The sequence below is a fragment of the Panthera tigris genome, chromosome C2, assembly GCF_018350195.1.
Source record: "Panthera tigris isolate Pti1 chromosome C2, P.tigris_Pti1_mat1.1, whole genome shotgun sequence".
NCBI classification, from domain to species: domain Eukaryota; kingdom Metazoa; phylum Chordata; class Mammalia; order Carnivora; family Felidae; genus Panthera; species Panthera tigris.
In genome coordinates, this window is record NC_056668.1 from 67,120,124 (window position 1) to 67,139,379 (window position 19,256).

The following is a 19,256-nucleotide window of genomic DNA, read 5'->3' on the forward strand; positions in this document are numbered from 1 at the left end:
AATGATTAGCTCACAAATGAAACAAAGAAGAAATGGAGAAAAGGAGAGTAAGAATGTTTCTTCCCCCAAGAGGAAATCAGAAAAATTCAGGAGAATAGACTATAGAGTTAAAGAGGATGTGTGTGTATACATGAAAGAAGTTGAAAGGGGGTTCAAGAAGCTTTGTATTTCAAATGACAAGATTTCCTTCTTTTTGATGGCTGAGTAATATTTCACCACATCTTCTTTATCCATTCATCAGTTTGGATATTTGGGCTCTCTCCATAGCTTGACTATTGTTGACAATGAGGCTAATGGAGAGAGATGAGTGGGGGATGAGCTAGATGGGTGATGGGTATAAGGAGGGTACTTGTTATGATGAGCACTGGGTTTGTATGTAAGTGATGAATCATTGAATTCTACTCCTAAAACCAGTTTTACACTGTATGTTAACTAACTAGAATTTAAATAAAAATATGAAAAGAAAAAAAGAAGCTGTGTGTATGCATATGAAATAGTCAAACTGAGCTATGAATGATAAAAGGCAGAAAATAACAAGAGAACATAGCATATATATGACCTCTTCCTCCCAAGAATGTGATAAAGAATATTTCTAGGGAAAGTTTGATCAGACAATCACCTGTGCTAGTGAGTTTGGTCAAAGAGAAGAGTCTTGATATCACTGGAGGAGGACATGTTCCAAGTAACCATGCTATGTAGATGTGTTTGTAAATTTGGGTTCTGTAGTTCAGCAATGTCTGCACTTTGCTTTGTGGATACCTCTGGCACTGCCTATATGATAGACTAAACAATGTCCCCAAAAAGATGTCCACATACTATTCACAGAACCTATTATGTTATCTCACATGGCAAAAGGGACTTTGTATATGTAACTAAGGTACTGACTTTAAGATGGTGAGATAATCCTGAATTACCCAGGTGGGCCCAATTTAATCACATGAGTCAGAGCATCTTTCCCAGGCTGGGTTAGAGGGATGAGATGTAAGAAGGAGAAATCCAAAGGTTGAGACAGACTTAGCACATCATTGCTAGCTTTGAAGATGGAGAAGGGGCCGTGACGCAAGGAATGTGGGTGGCCTCTAGAATCTGCAACTGGCCCTCAGCTGAAAGCCAGCAAGGAAATGGAGATCTCAGTCATAAAACCACAAGGAACTAAATTCTGCTGACAAATAGACGTGGAGGCAGTCATGATCCATCCACAGAGACACAACTTACTGATAACCAGTAGGAATTTCTCCAAAAATGGAGCTTCCTCCTAATCCAATATTAATCTGTTTCTCAGAGGAGACAGCCCTCTAGCTAAATAATTTGGCATCAGAAGTCTTTTCCAGTGTTTGTTCGGTAATTATACTTTTTCTATGCCCCAACCGTCCAGATTTACTCTGTTCAGGCTGTTAAATGAATAAAAGGGAAATGCCACAGTTCTTCTAGCTGGTTTCTAATCTCTCTTCTCTTTTTTGATTTGTCAAACAAAGCAGATTAGGCATGAGAAATTGTAACCTTGAATTACTGTCTTTTCCCAATCAGAAGTTACCCTATCAGTTTACCCATTGGGGAGAGAGACTAAAAATAGCTCCTCCTGAAGTTTTACTTCCTCATTTGGGTCTTGTGTGACTGAAATCTGTATGTAATAGAGCCCTAGCAACCAACAGTTTTTACAGTTTGCCTCCCTCCACCAAACCTGGAAGAGTCTCAGCTCTTTCAGGAATGATTTCTTAAAGGGCAAGTGTCTTTTCTGAAATAAATAATTTTAACCACTATTTAGACAGAAACCTTCACAAGACTTAAAAACTGAAAGTTGGTGATATCATCACATCTGGCCTTCAGAATGCTAAATTTGTAATCAAATACACAAGATTAGAATCTGCTTTTTTGTTGTCCGCTTTTATTTTAAAATAGAAGCTTTTTTTTTTTTTAAATGGTGATGATTTTGTCATGGGTATGAAAAGACAATATAAATACTCTATGTTGGTCCACAGACATCTGAAAAACTGTATTCAGCTATAAGCATTATTTTTAAAAAAGGAACCTTGACAAAAACAAAACCTAGCCAGATATATAAAGTGTCTAGAAGTTCAGTCAAATAAGAAATAGTTCAAGTAACTGAGGATGCTTAGCCAGAAAGGAAGCTTTGGGAATGGGAAAGGTGTTTCCTTCAAATATCTGAAGAACTGCCATAGAGTACAAATATCATACTTAACTGTGGCTTCAAAGGGCATCTCAGTGCATGATTATAAGAAGATGTAAGGAAATATGACTGAGTTATAAAAATTAAAAATTTTTTTAATTTATTAAATTTTTAAAATTATATAGAAGATATAAACTTCTTCCTCCCATGTAGGATGAACTGCTACAGGAATTTCCCTCATACTGTAAACAACTGGAAATCAGACAAAATATGAAACAACTGTTTTCAGACTTTGGACAACAAGCTGTAGAAAATTGTAATCCCTGAAAGAAGGGAAAAGATGAGATGAGCTGTATGGTTGCCCCCAAACTACTACTTAAAGTCAGTTTCCAGACTGCTCTGATAAGGAAAGAAAACTACACATATGCCTTGGGAACATAAATGGCCAAATGCTTTACAAAATTACCAACTAAAGTCTAGCAATATATTAAAAGTATGATACATCATGATCAAGTGGGGTTTATTCCAGGAATATAAGATAGGCTCAATATAAAAAAATCAAGCAATAAAATTCACCATATTGGCAAACCAAAAAGAAAAGCCATGTAATCATGTCAGTGGATACAGATAAAGCATTTGGCAAAATTAATACTCATTCATAATTTTCAAAAAGAAAGAAAAACTCTCATAAAAGTAGGAATATAGAGGAACTTCCTCAGCCTGACAAAGGACATATACCAAAACCTTCAGTTAACATCATATTTAATGATAAAAGACTGTTTTCTCCATAAGATCAGGAATGAGGAAAAGATACCACATTTAAATGTATTATATTTATTCAAAATTTTCTTGGAGGTCCTAGCCAGTGCAAAAATCTAGAAAAAGAAAGAAAAGGCACACGTGTTGAAAGGAAGAAGAAAAACTGTCTTTTTTTTTCAAAAATAGCATGATCATGTTTATAGAAAAGCCCAAGGCATCCATAAAACGCTATTAGAACTAATTGTGTGTAGCTGTCTCAAGATACGAAGTCAATACACAAAATCAAAATCAGTTGTATTTCTACATACCAACAACAAACAAGTTGGACACTGAAAAAAATTTTATTTTTTTTATTTTTTTTAAATTTTTTTTTTTCAACGGTTTTTTATTTATTTTTGGGACAGAGAGAGACAGAGCATGAACGGGGGAGGGGCAGAGAGAGAGGGAGACACAGAATCGGAAACAGGCTCCAGGCTCCGAGCCATCAGCCCAGAGCCTGACGCGGGGCTCGAACTCACGGACCGCGAGATCGTGACCTGGCTAAAGTCCGACGCTTAACCGACTGCGCCACCCAGGTGCCCCTGAAAAAAATTTTAAATACCATTTACAGTAGCATCAAATAATATTAAAAGGTTAGGAGTAAATTTTTAAAAATAAGTACAAGACCTGTGCACCAAAAACTGAAAAATATTACTACTGACTAAATTAAAGTAGGCCTAAATAATTGGAGAAATATGCCATGTCATGGATCAGAAGAGTAGATATTAGGATATCAGTTTGGCCCAAAGTGATCTGTGGATTCAATGAGATACCAATCAAAATACTGGCAGGCTGTTTAGTGGAAATTAAAAAGCTAATTTTAAAGTTATGTGGAAGTGTGAAAGACATACAATTGCCAAGCAATTCTAAAAAACAAGGTAAAAATGGACGACTTATACTACCTTATTTCAAGATTTACTATATAGCTATAGTAATCAAGACAGTGTGGTATTAGTGAAAGCACAGACATACCAACCAATGAAACAAGAGGGATAATCAAAAGGTAAACTCATACGGTCAACTGATTTGGACAAAGAAGCTAAGGTAATTCCATGCAGAAAAGGATAGTCTTTTCAACAATGGTTTTGGGACAATTAGATACCCACATGGAAAAATATGAACCTTGACACACACAACATAACTTGCAATGGATCATAGACCTAAAAATAAGAGCTAAAATTAAGAGATTTTTAAAAATCAGAGAAAATCTTTTTGATCTTAGGTTAGGCAAATCTTAGATAGGATACAGTAAGCACAAAGTAAAAATTGGGGGCGCCTGGGTGGATCTGTCAGTTAAGCGTCTGACTTCGGCTCAGGTCATGATCTCATGATTTGTGAGTTCAAGTCCCACGTCGGGCTCTGTCCTGACAGCTCAGAGCCTGGAGCCTGCTTCGGATTCTGTGTCTCCCTCTCTCTCTCTTCCCCTCCCCCACTTGTGCTCTGTCTCTCAAAAATAAATAAATAAATAAATAAAAACAAAAAAAAGTAGAAATTGATAAACTGGACTTCATCAAAATTAAAAAACTTTTGCCCTTTGACTTTGTTAAAAAAATTAAAAGTCAAGCCACAGACTGGGAGAAAATGTTTCCAAATACATATCTGAAAAGAACTTATATACTATATATCCAGAATATATAATTATAAATTACTACCTAGTAAAGAAGACAATCCATTTAACAAAAGGCTAGGAGCAAAAGACTTGAACACATACTTCATAGAAGAAAATATACAAATGGACAATGAGCACAGTCAGACAGTCACAACATCATTAGTCATTAAGGAAATACAAATTAAAGCTATAATGAGATACCACTACACACTCACTAACATGGCTAAAATTAAAGGTACCGGTAAATATCAAGGGCTGGAGAGGATGTGAAGCAATTGAAACTCTCATGCACTGCTACACAACCCAGAAATCTTAGATATTTACCCGTGAGAAATAAAAACATATGTCTACACAAAGATACATACACAAATGTCCATAGCAGCTGAAATACTGAAAGTCTGGTATCCTAAATTTCCACCAGTTGGTAAATGGATAAACAAATGGTGGTATATTCATACAGTGAAATACTGCTGAGCTATAGAAAGGAACAGACTACTAGTAACATGCAACAACATGTATAAATTCAAAAGAAGTATGCTAGGAGAAAGAGACCAGGCACAAAAAGACCACACGACCACACACTTATGATCGTTTGGAATTATGAAATTTTAAAAAAGCAAAACTATTGTGACATTAGCCAGATCAGTGGTTATCAGAGGATGGGATAGGGGAAAATATTGACTGAAAAGGGGCAGGAGGGAACTACTGGGGCTTATATAAATGTTCTATATCTTGGTTATGGTGGTAGTTACTTGACTGCATACATTTGTTAAACTCATAAAAATCTATACAGACAATCACTGGATTTTGTTGTATATTAATTATCCCTCAATAAAGCTGATTATCTTTAAACACACACACACACACACACCAGAACTGCCAATGCTAGGAAGTGTTAAAACCCATCAAGGGTATTGTTTTACTCCCTAAAGTTCTCTATGGACATCCAGGTTAACAATCCCTGTTGCAAGATTCTGAGTGAGACAAAAGCACTATCACAACAGTTAGCCTAAAGGAATTCATACTCCAAGTTGCATCAGTGGTAAGCCCATATCAGTAGCAACTCAGGCTTTGGGAGATCTAGCCAGCTAGAGATTTCCCATTTAGGCCCATCCATGCCACATTGTATAATATTGGGTAGTGCCAGCTGACTCAACCATTTAGGCATCAACATATTCAGGATTTCCTTTTATTCCTTCTTCTAAACCTTTACTTTCAGAAAAGGATTGAAAACTTTTCCAATCACTAAATGATTGCTAAAACTAAATGTGTTACCCCTCCCAGTAGTATTTTTATTTTAGTAAAGAGTAGAGCTATATGTGAAAAGTCTATTTCCAATATTAGAACTTAAGACACAGTGAATAAAGGAAAGCATTTGCTTTTTGGATGCAAAAAAACGCCTTCTCAGTCCCCCTGAAATTGCATCAAGCAACCATCTTTTCCACGTGTATGGGCACATGATTTCTCTTTGAGTCCTAGGACTGGATTCTCTTCAAACTTTCCCTCGTTTAGTGTCTATAAGGCAATACATTTTCTAAAGTTGTTTTGGTCTCTTTCAGAAACCATCAAAGGGGAGAGAAAAGAGAGCAAACAGACCAACGAAAGGTGAGTCTTGACCTTACAACACTGCTGAAAGAGGTACCATCTCCAGAGAATTTATAACTTGACCATCAGTTGAATCTGAGGCATGCTGTGCCCTTAGCAAACATGCATGAATGAAGAAAGAAAGGAAAATGAGACTAGTCAGGATCTGGAAGGAAATGTTCTAGCTATAAATGGATGGCAGGATGTCCAGTACACAATGCTCAAGGGACATGGCAAGCTCAGTCATGGTAAAGTAAAAAATTAACACCAAAGGTGGTCTGTGTGGTGTGTGTGTGCTGTATACGATTCACATGGTAACCTCGGTACCTATCACGATGCCTGGACTAGTGGGAATCCTACATGTATGGAATGAATAAATAAGTGAGGAGAGATAACATGTTCCCTGTAACTTCAGTGTCTTTGCATCTGCTGTGCCGTCTACTTGGAATGTTCTTCTGCCACTTCTTTACTCATTCTTCACATCTTGGTTCGAGCTGCACTTCTAAAAAACCCATTCTTAAACTAGATTATGCTAACCTGTTATAGAATCATATGGATCCCTATGCTTTATCTTCATAACACCAGGCAATACTTACATTTTTGTGCAGTTACATTATTAACGTCTGTGAAGTACACACTTATGGAGGGTACAGACCATAACAGTTAAGCTTATCATTGTGCTGCTAGCACCCAGCTCAGTGCCTGGCATATAGTAGGTGCTCAATAATTTTTTTCTATTATGAAACTATAGTAGCAGATATTTTTTAATTCATAGAAAGTAGCCTTTTTATAATACTAACAATTTTCTATAGTTATAATTTTCATGGCATCTACCGATTTACAGATAATGGGATGTATTCATAACATTTACATGGTAGTGATTTGGTAAATATATAACATGTTGAAAAAGAGTTTCATGGAAAAGTAAATGCTATTCATCAGGGCTTAGTTTCTCTTACATTTGCTTTCAGCTGAGCAGTATTAGAAGTTGTTTGATTTTTATTTTTTCATTTATTTGCTTTCTTTCTAGATTTTTTATGTAATCAAATCTAAATAAGCAATCCTAAATATGACACAGGGGAAATGTGTATATCCTTTTCTTTATACTATCTTTTGTCCACATACTAGGGGCTAAAGTAGACAAAATATGATGAAGTGCTTTTTTATTAAGAGTTCAAGTTTTCAGTTGTTTTTAAATTCAATTTATTCAAACTAAAAACAAAAACAGTCCATCCATGTTGTCACAAATGGCAAAATACTCATTCATTTTTATGGCTGAATCATATCCCATTGTATGTACATTACCACAATTTCTTTATCCATTCATCTATCAGTGGACACTTAGGTTTCCATATCTTGGCTATTGTAGCAAATATTTGTTGACAGAATGAATGTATGCATGAAGAATGCATAAGGATTCCTGGTGATCAGTTCTTTCACAACATGATGAAATCAGATTATTTGTACTCCATCCTCCCTGAGAAACAGGGCTCTCAAGAATATCAAGGCTCTGGCCACACAGTCATAGGGTCAAAGCAATCCTAAGTCAAACACCTGGTCACAAAGATACAGTCATAACCCCAGGATGCACAGCCCCCAGAGTGCTCAGCATTGACCTAATGCATAAGCTGCTGTAAATCTAGGAATCCTGGATGATGAGCCCAGGTGCTGAGATGTTGCCTGTCCTCACAGACCCAGTTCAGAAATAGCCAGAAGAGCCTACAGAGAGAAGGCAGCAAGGAATCAACACATGGCAGGGGCAGGCCCAGACTAAAATAAAGGGTAGTTAATTGAAGGAAGCATGAACAGCACATCCTCTTCTCTCTCTTCAATAGTTTGTTTCTCCTTATTGCTATTGCAGTGGCCCCCTATGTTTCACCCTGTCATTGAAATCTAGAAAAATAAAGTGGCTGTATTGTGAAATCTCACCCAGTTTTTTTTCTTTCTGTTTTTCCAGAGTACCATACCACGTACCTGAGAGATCTGATGAAGCCCAGTGTGTTAACATTTTGAAGACAGCCTCAGGCGACAAAAGTACTACACATTTTTAATTAAAGAATAAAGTCCATATAACTGTCCATTGTTTATATGCCTTTCCCTTCAAGTTTTGGGCTTACCTTTTTCTTGTCTATTAATATTATTATTACCATTAATAATAGTGGAGGTTCCAGGACTCCATCTGAGAAAGCCACTCTGTAATGCCAGCTCTGCTCCCTACCTCAGGAGCAGACCTTAACTGCTTCTTTTCATTTCAGAGCAAATTTGTGTGCCAAGGTCACCTGACTGGCTCCTGGCTCAGGAATAATGTTTAAGACTAACACCTCCTATTTCACATTCAGCCTTCTTTTCTTAATTTTATAAATTGTGTTTTATGTAGAACTCCCAATTACTGGAATAATGGCTTTTATCTATGATAATTCTAAGGTAGTGCCTCATTCTATCTTGTATATTTGTGACTGAATAACTACCTCTTCAGTCTTGTGGGAGTTATATATTTTATGGCTTTTATAGTATTGCTATTAATATCTTGAAACATAAAGAGATGTGTACTATAATAATGTAATTACTATGCCCTGAGAAAATCACTGCTGAGGAGCTCTTGTCCCTCTGTGAAGATCAGTAGGAAAATGGTGGCTTGGCGTGCTGACAATGATGAGCAGACCAACTCAAAATTTGGAAAATTAAGAACAATGAAGATGGAATCAGCTCTGGATCCTGGATCCACTTCTATCTGGGCCCTTGCTAACCTGAGAAGGATCCGCCTGCGGAACAAGCTATAGATAAGCCTTAGCAGAGAACACTGGGTCAAGCACTGCGCGTTGTGAACCTACTTCTCTTCTTGAAAGAAATGACTGAGATGATGGTCCAGGGCAACTATGCAAGAGCCAACTGAGAGATCACAACACTCAAAAGAGAAAAAAAATGAAAGATCTTGACAACAGAGATGCACATGAATGTCCTGTCTGTCCAGTCCTCTGACAAACCTTGGGATTAGCAACAGGTGGACAGTCTGTCCAAAAGGACTTAAGACAGACAGCAGCTTCCATGGTGGTTGGTGAGAAGTTTGGATAATAATCAAGTTATTGTGATGTTTCATCTGGCTGCAGGCAGAGCTGGGGAGGAAGAGCTATCATCTTGATAATGGGATAAATGGAAGGAAGCTTAGGACTCTTTCAACTTACTTCTGAGACACAAAGAGCTAGAGTGGAATCAGGAGGACCAAGATGTAAATAATCTAGAGGCCAACTTAGCTGGCAGGTGCCCTAGGGAGAGATCAGCTGGCCAAGAGCAGGGCTGGCAAATTTATATCTGAGGACTGTCTATATGTCATTATAAATGATGGGGAAACTGGGTACACGAGAGGACTATACTAGCCCAGTAGAGATGAGTCAGATGACCCTGGCTCTAAAGCAGCATCACTAAGGGACGAGGCAGCCTCAGTCCAAACCAAGAGAGAACTTTGGGAGGCCCAACCCACAGAAATATTTCTTCTTATTCTACATAAAGGAATCTAGAAGGTTGTAGACAGCTGTACTAGCCATGCTTGTCCTTGTAATATTACCATTTGTGTGTTCTTCCCTGCATTTGCTTCATTAGGCCATAAGCATCTTGTTAGTTTCTAACATGTTTCGTATAGTGAGTTCTTAATAAATTTTTCTTAAATTGATTTAAAAGTCTCCATTTTCTGCTTCTACTTCAATGGTACTACTTAACCTTTGTAGTCTGATATTACTTCCTCTGTCTTCCTAATGTACTTTCTCCCTCTTAATGTCTCTATGGAAGCCTCATTCTCCAGTCACCCTGGCTAATGGCCTCTGACTCATCCCAAACCCTCCTCTTCCCCTTTCCCTAACCATTGTATAAGAAAAGGGGGCTTATATGATTGATTCTATATGTTTATCTCAGTCATGAGACATAAAAAATCAAGTAAGGGAGGTTCTTTCTGAGGACAACTGGGAAGTTTGGAGTTAGGGAAGGGATACTTGGTTTTCAGTTTGTAACTTTTATATTCTGTAATTTTAAATTATGTGCTCATATATACATTAAACAAAATCTTAATGTAAAATATTCCTTAAAATACCCTGATTATAAAATAAATGCATATAACTGTATTGTATATTTGTAAAGTTGCTAAGAAAGTAAATCTTAAAAGTTCTCACTGCAAGAAAAAAAGTTTGTAACTATATGTAGTGATGGATGTTAACAAAACTTATTGTGGCAATCATTTCACAATCTATACATATATCAAACCATTATGTTGTACATCTAAAATTGGTACAATGTTATATGTCTATTATATCTCAACTAAAAATGAATAAATGCATACACACACATATATGTATATTCACTTAGCATATAGCATGCACTTAGTATATATTGCTACATGTGAGAAGACCCAAGGAAATTCTGGGAAAAAAACCTCTAGGTTCTGTGAGGGCAGCAATGTGTCTAATTTCTTTACCAATGAATCCTAGGCACCTAAGAGTACCTCAAAACTATTTGTTCAAAGACTGAATGAAACATTAATGTGCCTCTGGTGAAAACATCCTTCCTCTGTATATTAAATTCTCCAGATTTTCTGTGTTCCAAGTCTGGGGGAAGAAAAGCCAAAAACAGTTAAAAGATGTCATTAAGTATAACACTACTAGTTAACATTACAGGTATTTACCTTGTACCAGGCACTCTTCTAAACTTTTAAACTCATTATCTCATTTATTCCTCACAATGACCCTGTGAGGTATCGGGATATAATGACCATTCTGTTGATGAAGAAACTTAGACATAGAGTGGTCAAAGTACTTAACCCAAGGTCACTAAATTAGTAAGTGACAGAGCTGGGGGAAGTTTTGCAAAGCATCAGCCCCTCTGCCCCTTTGCTTCTCAGCCATAGAAGAAATACCATTTTGGTTGGTTGAGTGCCTACAGCACATTTTGCACTACACTCCCTCAACCCTCTGAGGTGGTGCCTCCCAAGGATGCATCACTGAGATTTCCAGAAGCCACTCCATCATCTCACAAGACCAGAAGCTGTGGATGATAAGACACATGATATGACCAGCAAAAATGAGTTTTGGGTCAGAAGGAAAGCAAACTACAACTTCTGCCTCCAACTCCTCCACCTCTACCCCTGCCACTTATTCTTTTGTAATCCACCCTCCTCAGTGTTCTCACGGTGTTCTCAGATTTGTTAACCTGGGCTAGAAAGCAAAGAGTCATCTCTGACCACTGCCCTCCAGCCTCTCCCTCAGTACCTACTGCCACCCCACCTTCCTGCCACATTTGGTTATCACAAGACCAGGCAAGTATTCTTATGACTTCAGCACCCACCCCTTCTTTTCTCATTCAAGCCCTTATTTCCTCAATTCAAGAACATGATCTCTACTGATCCCAGTCTGTTGTCTCTCTTACCCTGCATTCTGTCCAAAACATTAAAAGAAACAAGGAGATAAATAGTGAAGAAAAGGTCTCCTCATATTTCTTTTCCCTAGCCACACAGAGACAACTATGATCTCCAGGTTCTTATGTATCTTTCCATAGACACACTATGCCTATTTATAAGTGTGTGTGCACACGTGTGTGTGTACATATACATATGTATATATAGTATATATATATATATAAACATACATACATACACACGTGTGTGTACATATTTTTCCCCTTATTCAGGCAGATTTGGTTTTATTCTTTTATTTTTTTATTTAAAAAAATTTTTTAATGTTTATTCATTTTTGAGAGTGAGAGAGAGACAGAGTGTGAGAGGGGGAGGGGCAGAGAGAGAGGGAGACATAGAATCTGAAGCAGGCTCCGGGCTCCAAGCTGTCAGCACAGCGCCTGACGCAGGGCTTGAACTCGCGGACCGTGAGATCATGACCTGAGCTGGACAACCAACCGGCCGAGCCACCCAGGCACCCCAGATTTGGTTTTATTCTACACCTAAGCAAACAGCCTAAACATAAGACCCTTGAGACACCTGTCTTCAGTATAATCCTTCATATTAAAAACATATTACTATATTGGCTTTCACTCTCACCCATATGCCAGCATTACTGTGGATCTTATAATAAAAGTGAGATCCCATTGGCTTTTACCACATCTGCCTGTTAACTCCAGAAGAAAAAAATACTTAACAGATATGGAGTCCTGCACTATCTTTAGACACAAATTTTGAGCCTGTTCCAGTTTGAACAAGTTATACCCTAGGTCTGATGAACAACAGTCACCCTGAAATGTATCTCCCATTTATTGCATTTCATTTTTTGTTTCTCTTCTTTAATATTTATTTTGAGAGATAGAGTGAGAGAGAAAGAATGGGGGAAGGGCAGAGAGAGAGGGAGAGAGAGGATCCCAAGCAGGCTCCATGCTGTCAGTGCAGAGCCTGATGCGGGTGTGAAATCATGACCTGAGCCGAAATCAAGAGTCAGGTGCTTAACCAACTGAGCCACCCAGGTGCCCCCATTTTTTATCTTTCTGGATTTACTCCCTCTCTTTGGTGGTACATATCCACCAGTAGCTTTCTGAGAAAGGATATATAGGAAATTAATGATATTTTGTGTATCTAAAATGTCTTTACCCTATTCTCCTCTCCTCTCCCACTTAATTAATCACTTGGCTTGATATGGAATTTTAGATTAGAAGTTATTTTCATTGTCTCTAGTTTTCAGTGTTGTTCTTGAGAAAGCTATAGAAATTCTGATTCCTTATCCTTTTATGTGGAAGCTTTTAAGATCTTCTCTTTGTATCCAGTGTTCTTAAATTTTGTAATAAAATTCCCATTCATCTACTGTGATTTACACTGAGGTGGCCTTTTCTATCTGGAAATGCATGTCCTTCACTCTAGAGACATTTTTCTGAATTATTTCATTGATTATTTTTTTCCCTTCTATTTCACTAATCTCTTATTCTAGGATATGGATTCCAATGTTGGATCTCCTAGACTGATCCTCCCATTTTATCTTTCTCTCTCCTTTTCCATCTTTTTGTCTTTTGTTTGATTTCTTAAAGATTTCCTCAAGTATAACTTTCAACCTTTTTGTTGTATTCTGCTATCATGTTTAATTTCCAAAAGCTCTTTTCTATTCTCTGAATGTTTCTTTTTGCAAGGAGTCTGTTCTTAATGGTTGCATTATCATCTCTTGACTCTCTGAAAATGTCAGTAATAGGTTATTGTTTAAGTCTTATTTTTCCTCCCTTATCTCTGTGTCCTCCAAGTTGTTTCTTTTTATTTGTTGGTTTTGGTCTATATCATCCATGTTGGAGGATTGCTCAGATGTCTGATGGTGATGTCTGTTCATGATTAAGAGTAAGGAATTAAAAATTTGTTTGGAGGATCTAAGTCTAAGGGTGGGCTTGTTAACTTTACCATTATAGTCAAGGGATCTGGATGGGCATTTATGGGGGAACCATATTTAAATCTTTCCTCTTCAGTTGGTAGTTTTCCTGTATCTTGCTTGGAAGGTGGAAGTCTGGCTGTCAGCACTTTGGGAGTCATGTGAGAGAAAAGAGAAAAGCAATATGTGCACATGTGATAGTGGTGGGGTCTCTGCAGGCTTTATTAAGTATGAATAAATTTATGTAATCTATGTTTTCAGTATGGTAACTCCATCCTCAAATGTGTGAGATATTTCCCAATTCAAACACTTTCTGCTTTACCCTCTCCATAGAACAAGACTCCTGACCTCTGCCAAGATGGGAGAGGGGAGTTGCCCAGTGGTGTGGAGTGGGAAAGGAAAGTGCAGCTCTAACTATCACACAACTTCTACCCAGTCTTCCTTATTTTGGCCCTTATCTTTTCCCTCAAACTTCCCCTCAATTGGTTCTTGGTCCTACCAGTTCCTGAGGCTTTTGATGGTTCTGGAGTATAAACTGGATTGTTTCTTGGGTTTCTGCACTGACAGGTTAGACTTGGCTGTCCTGCCTTATTAAGTTAGTTACCACTCAACCATCTACTTTTCAGATTCCAAACTTGTCTCCTTTCCTATTCTTATACTTTTAAATTTGTCCACTTAAGTTAAAAAATATTTTTCTTTAGTTTTAGTGGAATTTTAGAAGGTAATAAAATTAGAGGTATGTATTTAATCTATCATTGTACCTGGAACTCCACTATTCTAGGACTCTACCATTGAGTGCCTCCAGTCTAACATCCAAAGTCATCAACAATGTGACTTGAAACTAACCCAACTATACCAACCTTATTTTCCCCTCTTCTTTTATTGGAAACCATGGTTTGGAATCTAAATCTGGAAACTGCCAGATTTAGCTACTAATAATTTCTGAAATATAGCCTGTATTATCCAGATTGTTTCCATTTACACTATTCTGTATCTCTGGAATATTTCTTCCCATCTCTGTCTTTGTTTACGGGACCCTTTTTTTTTTTTAACTTTTTAAAGTTTATTTGTTTATTTTGAGAGAAACAGAGAGAGCATGAGAGGGGGAGGGGCAGAGAGGAAGGGAAAGAGAGAATCCCAAGAAGGCTCTGCACTGTCAGAGGCTCCGATGCAGGGCTCGAACCCCACTAACTGTAAATTCATGACCTTAGCCAAAATCAAGAGTCAGACACTTAACTGAGCCACCCAGGTGCCCCTAATGGACTCTTGTTCATCATTAAAACCTGGCTCAAATACCACTATGTCTGTTGGACCACACACCTAACAACTACCCAGGCTGCACAGTAACACCATATCCTTGGATCACAGAATGCCCCTCCCAGCAGTAATTCATTCCTATCTTAAAACTTTCCTTCCTACCAAGCACCATGATTCTGGCCATTGGCCAATATATAGAGGACTTCCAGGTTTCCTAGGGGAAATCCAAGCCACCAAATAGCAAGTGCTATTTTGTTATACACAGCTATAGTCCTAAACATCCTAGTCTGGGTAGTTTCATGTTCTACATGCCAACTTCTACCAACCATCCTAGCTTTGGCTTTTGATCACCCAATTGCCCCTGACCTTGCCATACCACTGAGACCTGACAATCAACTTCTCCTCCCAGGTTAAAATCTTAATTTCCCGCTCTAAGTATGACTTGGATTCACTCCCTAAAAAAGCTGCCTCTGGCCACCCAGGATAATCATCCCTTGAACCATCTCAGCCTTCTGAACCCATTATTTCAAAGCAGTCACACCAGACCAGATCTTCCCAGCCAACAGGAGGCAGGATTACAGAGTCACATGGCCCTACACAGGAGGTAAAAGTGTGTCCCGTACCTACCCCTCAATTTTAGTAAACATCCTCATTAACTTAAATAAAACCTCTCATTTCATGGAATCATATACTTTTAGAGCTTAAAAGAACTCAAACATTCCTTGGCCCTCATGGGAGGTGGAGGTAGATACCACAGGAATTAAGAAGCAGGGTCTGGAGAGATGTGGAAACAGAAAATGAACTCACTCAGAGATGGGTAAGGTGGTGGGAAGGTTAAAGTAGAATAGAAAAGGAAAATTGTCTGTTTACAGCAACATCTCTGAACCGTGCTACCCTTCAAGTTTGCCAACATGTAATAAAACATTTCTAATTTTGTGAGCAGTTATTTTTGTCTGTTCCTTATACATTTCCTAAGAAAATATTTATCTGCAAAGAGTAACTTAACAAGCATTAAGGATAAAAGTCACAGATAATGAATGAAACAGAGAAGAGGAAAGAACCAGTAGTTTTCATTCTTATGAAAAAACACATAAGATTTCCCACTTCTCAAATTATTTCTTATTAAGCTACACATTCGATTACAGTGATTAATAAATTTTCTTTAGTGAATGAGGAAAGGGGAATACATTTTGGTATTCATAGGGCCCTACACCTGTAAAGTCTAAATCAGAATCCCAATGCTGGGGGAACCACAGATGCTGTGTCTTGGGGCTAGGCTGTCTACTAATACTGTTTTCAGAGGAAACTAAGCACCCCAGCCTTTCTCATCCTGGCACCATTTACATTGTTCCCTATTTACATACACACAAGAGCAAGGTAGTATTTTTTTTTTTACAAACAAGTGTAACATAACAAATATTAGAGTGCTCATTACTTTTTAAATCTCTTATTGTGAAAAGAAGCCCTTTAAAAATATACATGAACTTATTGCAGAAAGTAGCTCTCCACTCTGGCAGTAGTATCAGTTTCCTCCTACTCATTGCATGTGGCAAAGTGGCTTCCTTTCCCGTGATCAGATTGTATAGCATTGTTTCCGAGATTATACACTCTGAACTCCTAGGTTTCCAAAATATGGAGAACACAGAGTAAATATTCACTAAATTTTCCTAACAGTTGATTAGAAATGGGAGAAATGTGGAAACCATCCAGTAGAGCCCTTCCCTTTGAGGTGGCAAACAAGGGCAGAGAGGAGGGGATTCACCCAACATCAAAGAAAGTCAGCACTAGAACTCAGGTTCCTGACCTTCAGGTCATTGCTTTCCACCTCATGGTGCCCTCTGTGCTTCCTGTTAGCTGGAAGGGCTGGGAAATGGGCATCAACAGATTATAATGTAGCAAGAGCGTTGACTTTGGGTCAGATAGACCTGGCACTGCTACAGTTGGCATGCGACCTTGGGGCAAATTACTTGAGCTCTCTGATCCTAGGTTTCCTTATGTGTAAAATAGGGTTAATAACACCTACCTACTTCATGAAATCAAGCACAATCCAAAAGATATGAGGATTATACAGTTGAAAAGAGAGGGAGAAGGGGAGGAGGGGAGGGATCCAGCAAATAAGCAATTATATAGTTTGTTTCAGTAGGGTGGGGTTGGGGGGTGGTGAGTGAGCATTAGTAATGAGAGGATGGGAACAGGAAGCCATGATGGAGTAATAGTAGTGGGTGTGGATTCTTTCATGTAACACTTAGCCCAGAAGTCCCTCCACACCTTGCTGAAAGCCAGAAATGCTCCTGCAACTCCTCCTACATCAGCTTCACTTGAAGAAGTTCCTCTCTCAGCATCTCAACCCAGGGACCGAGATGATCCATGCAATCACTTTATATGCATGGGATTTTCCATCCTTACTGCTGAAGCCAAAGTCATCTTTTTAAGATATTTATCTTTGTCAAGATTATTTCCAGACTCAATAATATCTCCTTTCCATCAAGATGGCAGAGAGCTCCGCCCTTACTAAATATAACATAAAATTCTATGCAGTCAGGCTGAGAGAAAAAGGGGTTCTCTCAAGGGCCAGTGGCTCCCAGTCCAGATTTTGGAAGACCTCTGTCTTAGAGGGCAATTATGCAGAGAATGGTTTTGTATTTGAATGGTTTTGGATTAGAGGCAAGAAAACCAGTTAGAAAACTGGCACAACTAGCCCTTGCAAGTTTAGCATTTCTGAGTTGCTAAGCTAGAAGAGCCTCCTTACATTTCCAGGCTGGATCCTGGTGTCTGGGCTCATCAGATCAGGGGCAGGTCTAAGTAGACTCCACTACAGAAGCAAATCCAAATGACAGGAAAAGGGAAACTTAGGGGAGCTGCTTTAGGAGAGACAGACCACAAGAGTTCTCTGCACTCAATCAGAATGGGATAAAAGAAATCCTAAATGATGTTGGAAAGGTGACATAATTCAGGCAAGGCTAGTAGACTACAAACAATAGTATAAATCAAAGTCTTTGAATAAACCCACAATTATATGGTCAATTAATCTTCAACAAAGGAGGCAAGAATATATAATGAGACAAAGTCTCTTCAAGAATGGTGGTGAAAAACTGAAAAAGTACATGCAAAAGACTGAAACAGGACCACTTTCTTACACCACACAAAAATAAACTAAAAATGGATTAAGTATGAAACCCTAAATATGAAACCCGAAACCATAAAAATTCTAGAAGCGAGCATAAGCAGTAATTTTTCTGACATCAACTGTAGCAACATTTTTCTAGATATGTCTCCTGAAGGAAGGGAAACAAAAGCAAAAATAAACTATTGGGACAGCATCAAAACAAAAAGCTCTGCACAGTGAAGGAAACAATCAACAAGACTAAAGAACCTAATGAATGGGAGAAGATATTTGCAAATGACATATTCGATAAAGGGTTAGTATCCAAATATGAAACGTATTAAACTCAACACCAAAAAAACAAACAATCCAATTTAAAAATGGGCAGATGATATGAACAGACATTTTTCCAAAGAAGGCATACAGATGACCAACAGACACATGAAAAGAATAATCATCACTTATCATCAGAAAAATGTAAATCAAACTACAAAATGCCAGTCCCAAGATATTACATACCATATGATTCCATTTATATGTCATTCTTTAAATAACAAAATCATAAAGACAAAAAAGCAGATTGGTGGTTGCCATGGTTATGGGTGGTGGAGAAAGGAGGAGGTACACAGCTGCAAAGGGAGAGCACAAAGGAGCCTTGTAGCAATGGAATATTTCCTTATTACATGAATGACAGTTTTTACATAAATTTACACACATGATAAAGTTGCATAGAACTATACACATGCACACAGATGAATGCACATAAAACAATACTAGTGAATCTAAATAACCTCTGTGGATCATACCAATGTCAATTTCCTAGTTTTAACTGTTGTACTGCATCTATACAAGATGTTACCACTGGGGGAAAGTGGGTAAAGGGTACACAAGACCTCCTTATAAAGTTTATTTAAATATATAACTCAACACCCAAAAAACAAATAATCCAGTTAAAAAATGAGCAGAAGATATGAACAGACATTTCTCCAAAGACCTACAAATGGCCAATGGACACATGAAAAGATGCTCAACATGGCTAATCATCAGGGAAATGCAAATCAAAACCACAATGAGATACCACCTCACACCTGTCAATGGTTAAAATAAAAAACACAAAAAACAAGTGTTGGTGAGGATAAAGTGAGGCCAATTGAGGATGCAGAGAAAGAGGAACCCTCACACACTGTTAGTGGGAATGCAAACTGGTACAGCCACTATGGAAAATGCTATGCAAATTCCACAAAAAAGTAAAAATAGAACTAACATATGATCCAGTAATTCCAATACTGGGTATTTACCCAAAGAAAATGAAAACTCTAATTTGAAAAGATGTATTCACACCTGTATTTATTGCAGTATTATTTACAATTTACAATAGCCAAATTATAGAAGCAGCCCAGGTATCCATCAAAAGATGAATGGATATATATAACGTTATATTTATAT

General features: G+C 37.9%; 1 protein-coding gene across 4 annotated transcripts in view; it reads left to right on the forward strand.

Moving 5' to 3' along the window:
• CD86 (CD86 molecule) overlaps nt 1-10,192 on the forward strand; it is a 67,099-nt gene extending 56,907 nt beyond the window's left edge. For 3 of the 4 annotated variants that reach the window (XM_007098320.3, XM_042956213.1, XM_042956211.1), the window contains 2 exons: nt 6,095-6,140; nt 8,077-10,192. In XM_007098320.3, the coding sequence (XP_007098382.1) occupies nt 6,095-6,140; nt 8,077-8,170 (140 nt within the window). In that variant the 3' untranslated portion in view covers nt 8,171-10,192. The remainder of the gene's footprint in view (nt 1-6,094; nt 6,141-8,076) is intronic. The other variant, XM_042956212.1, reaches the window with a different exon arrangement.
• The last annotated feature ends 9,064 nt before the right edge of the window (nt 10,193-19,256 follow it).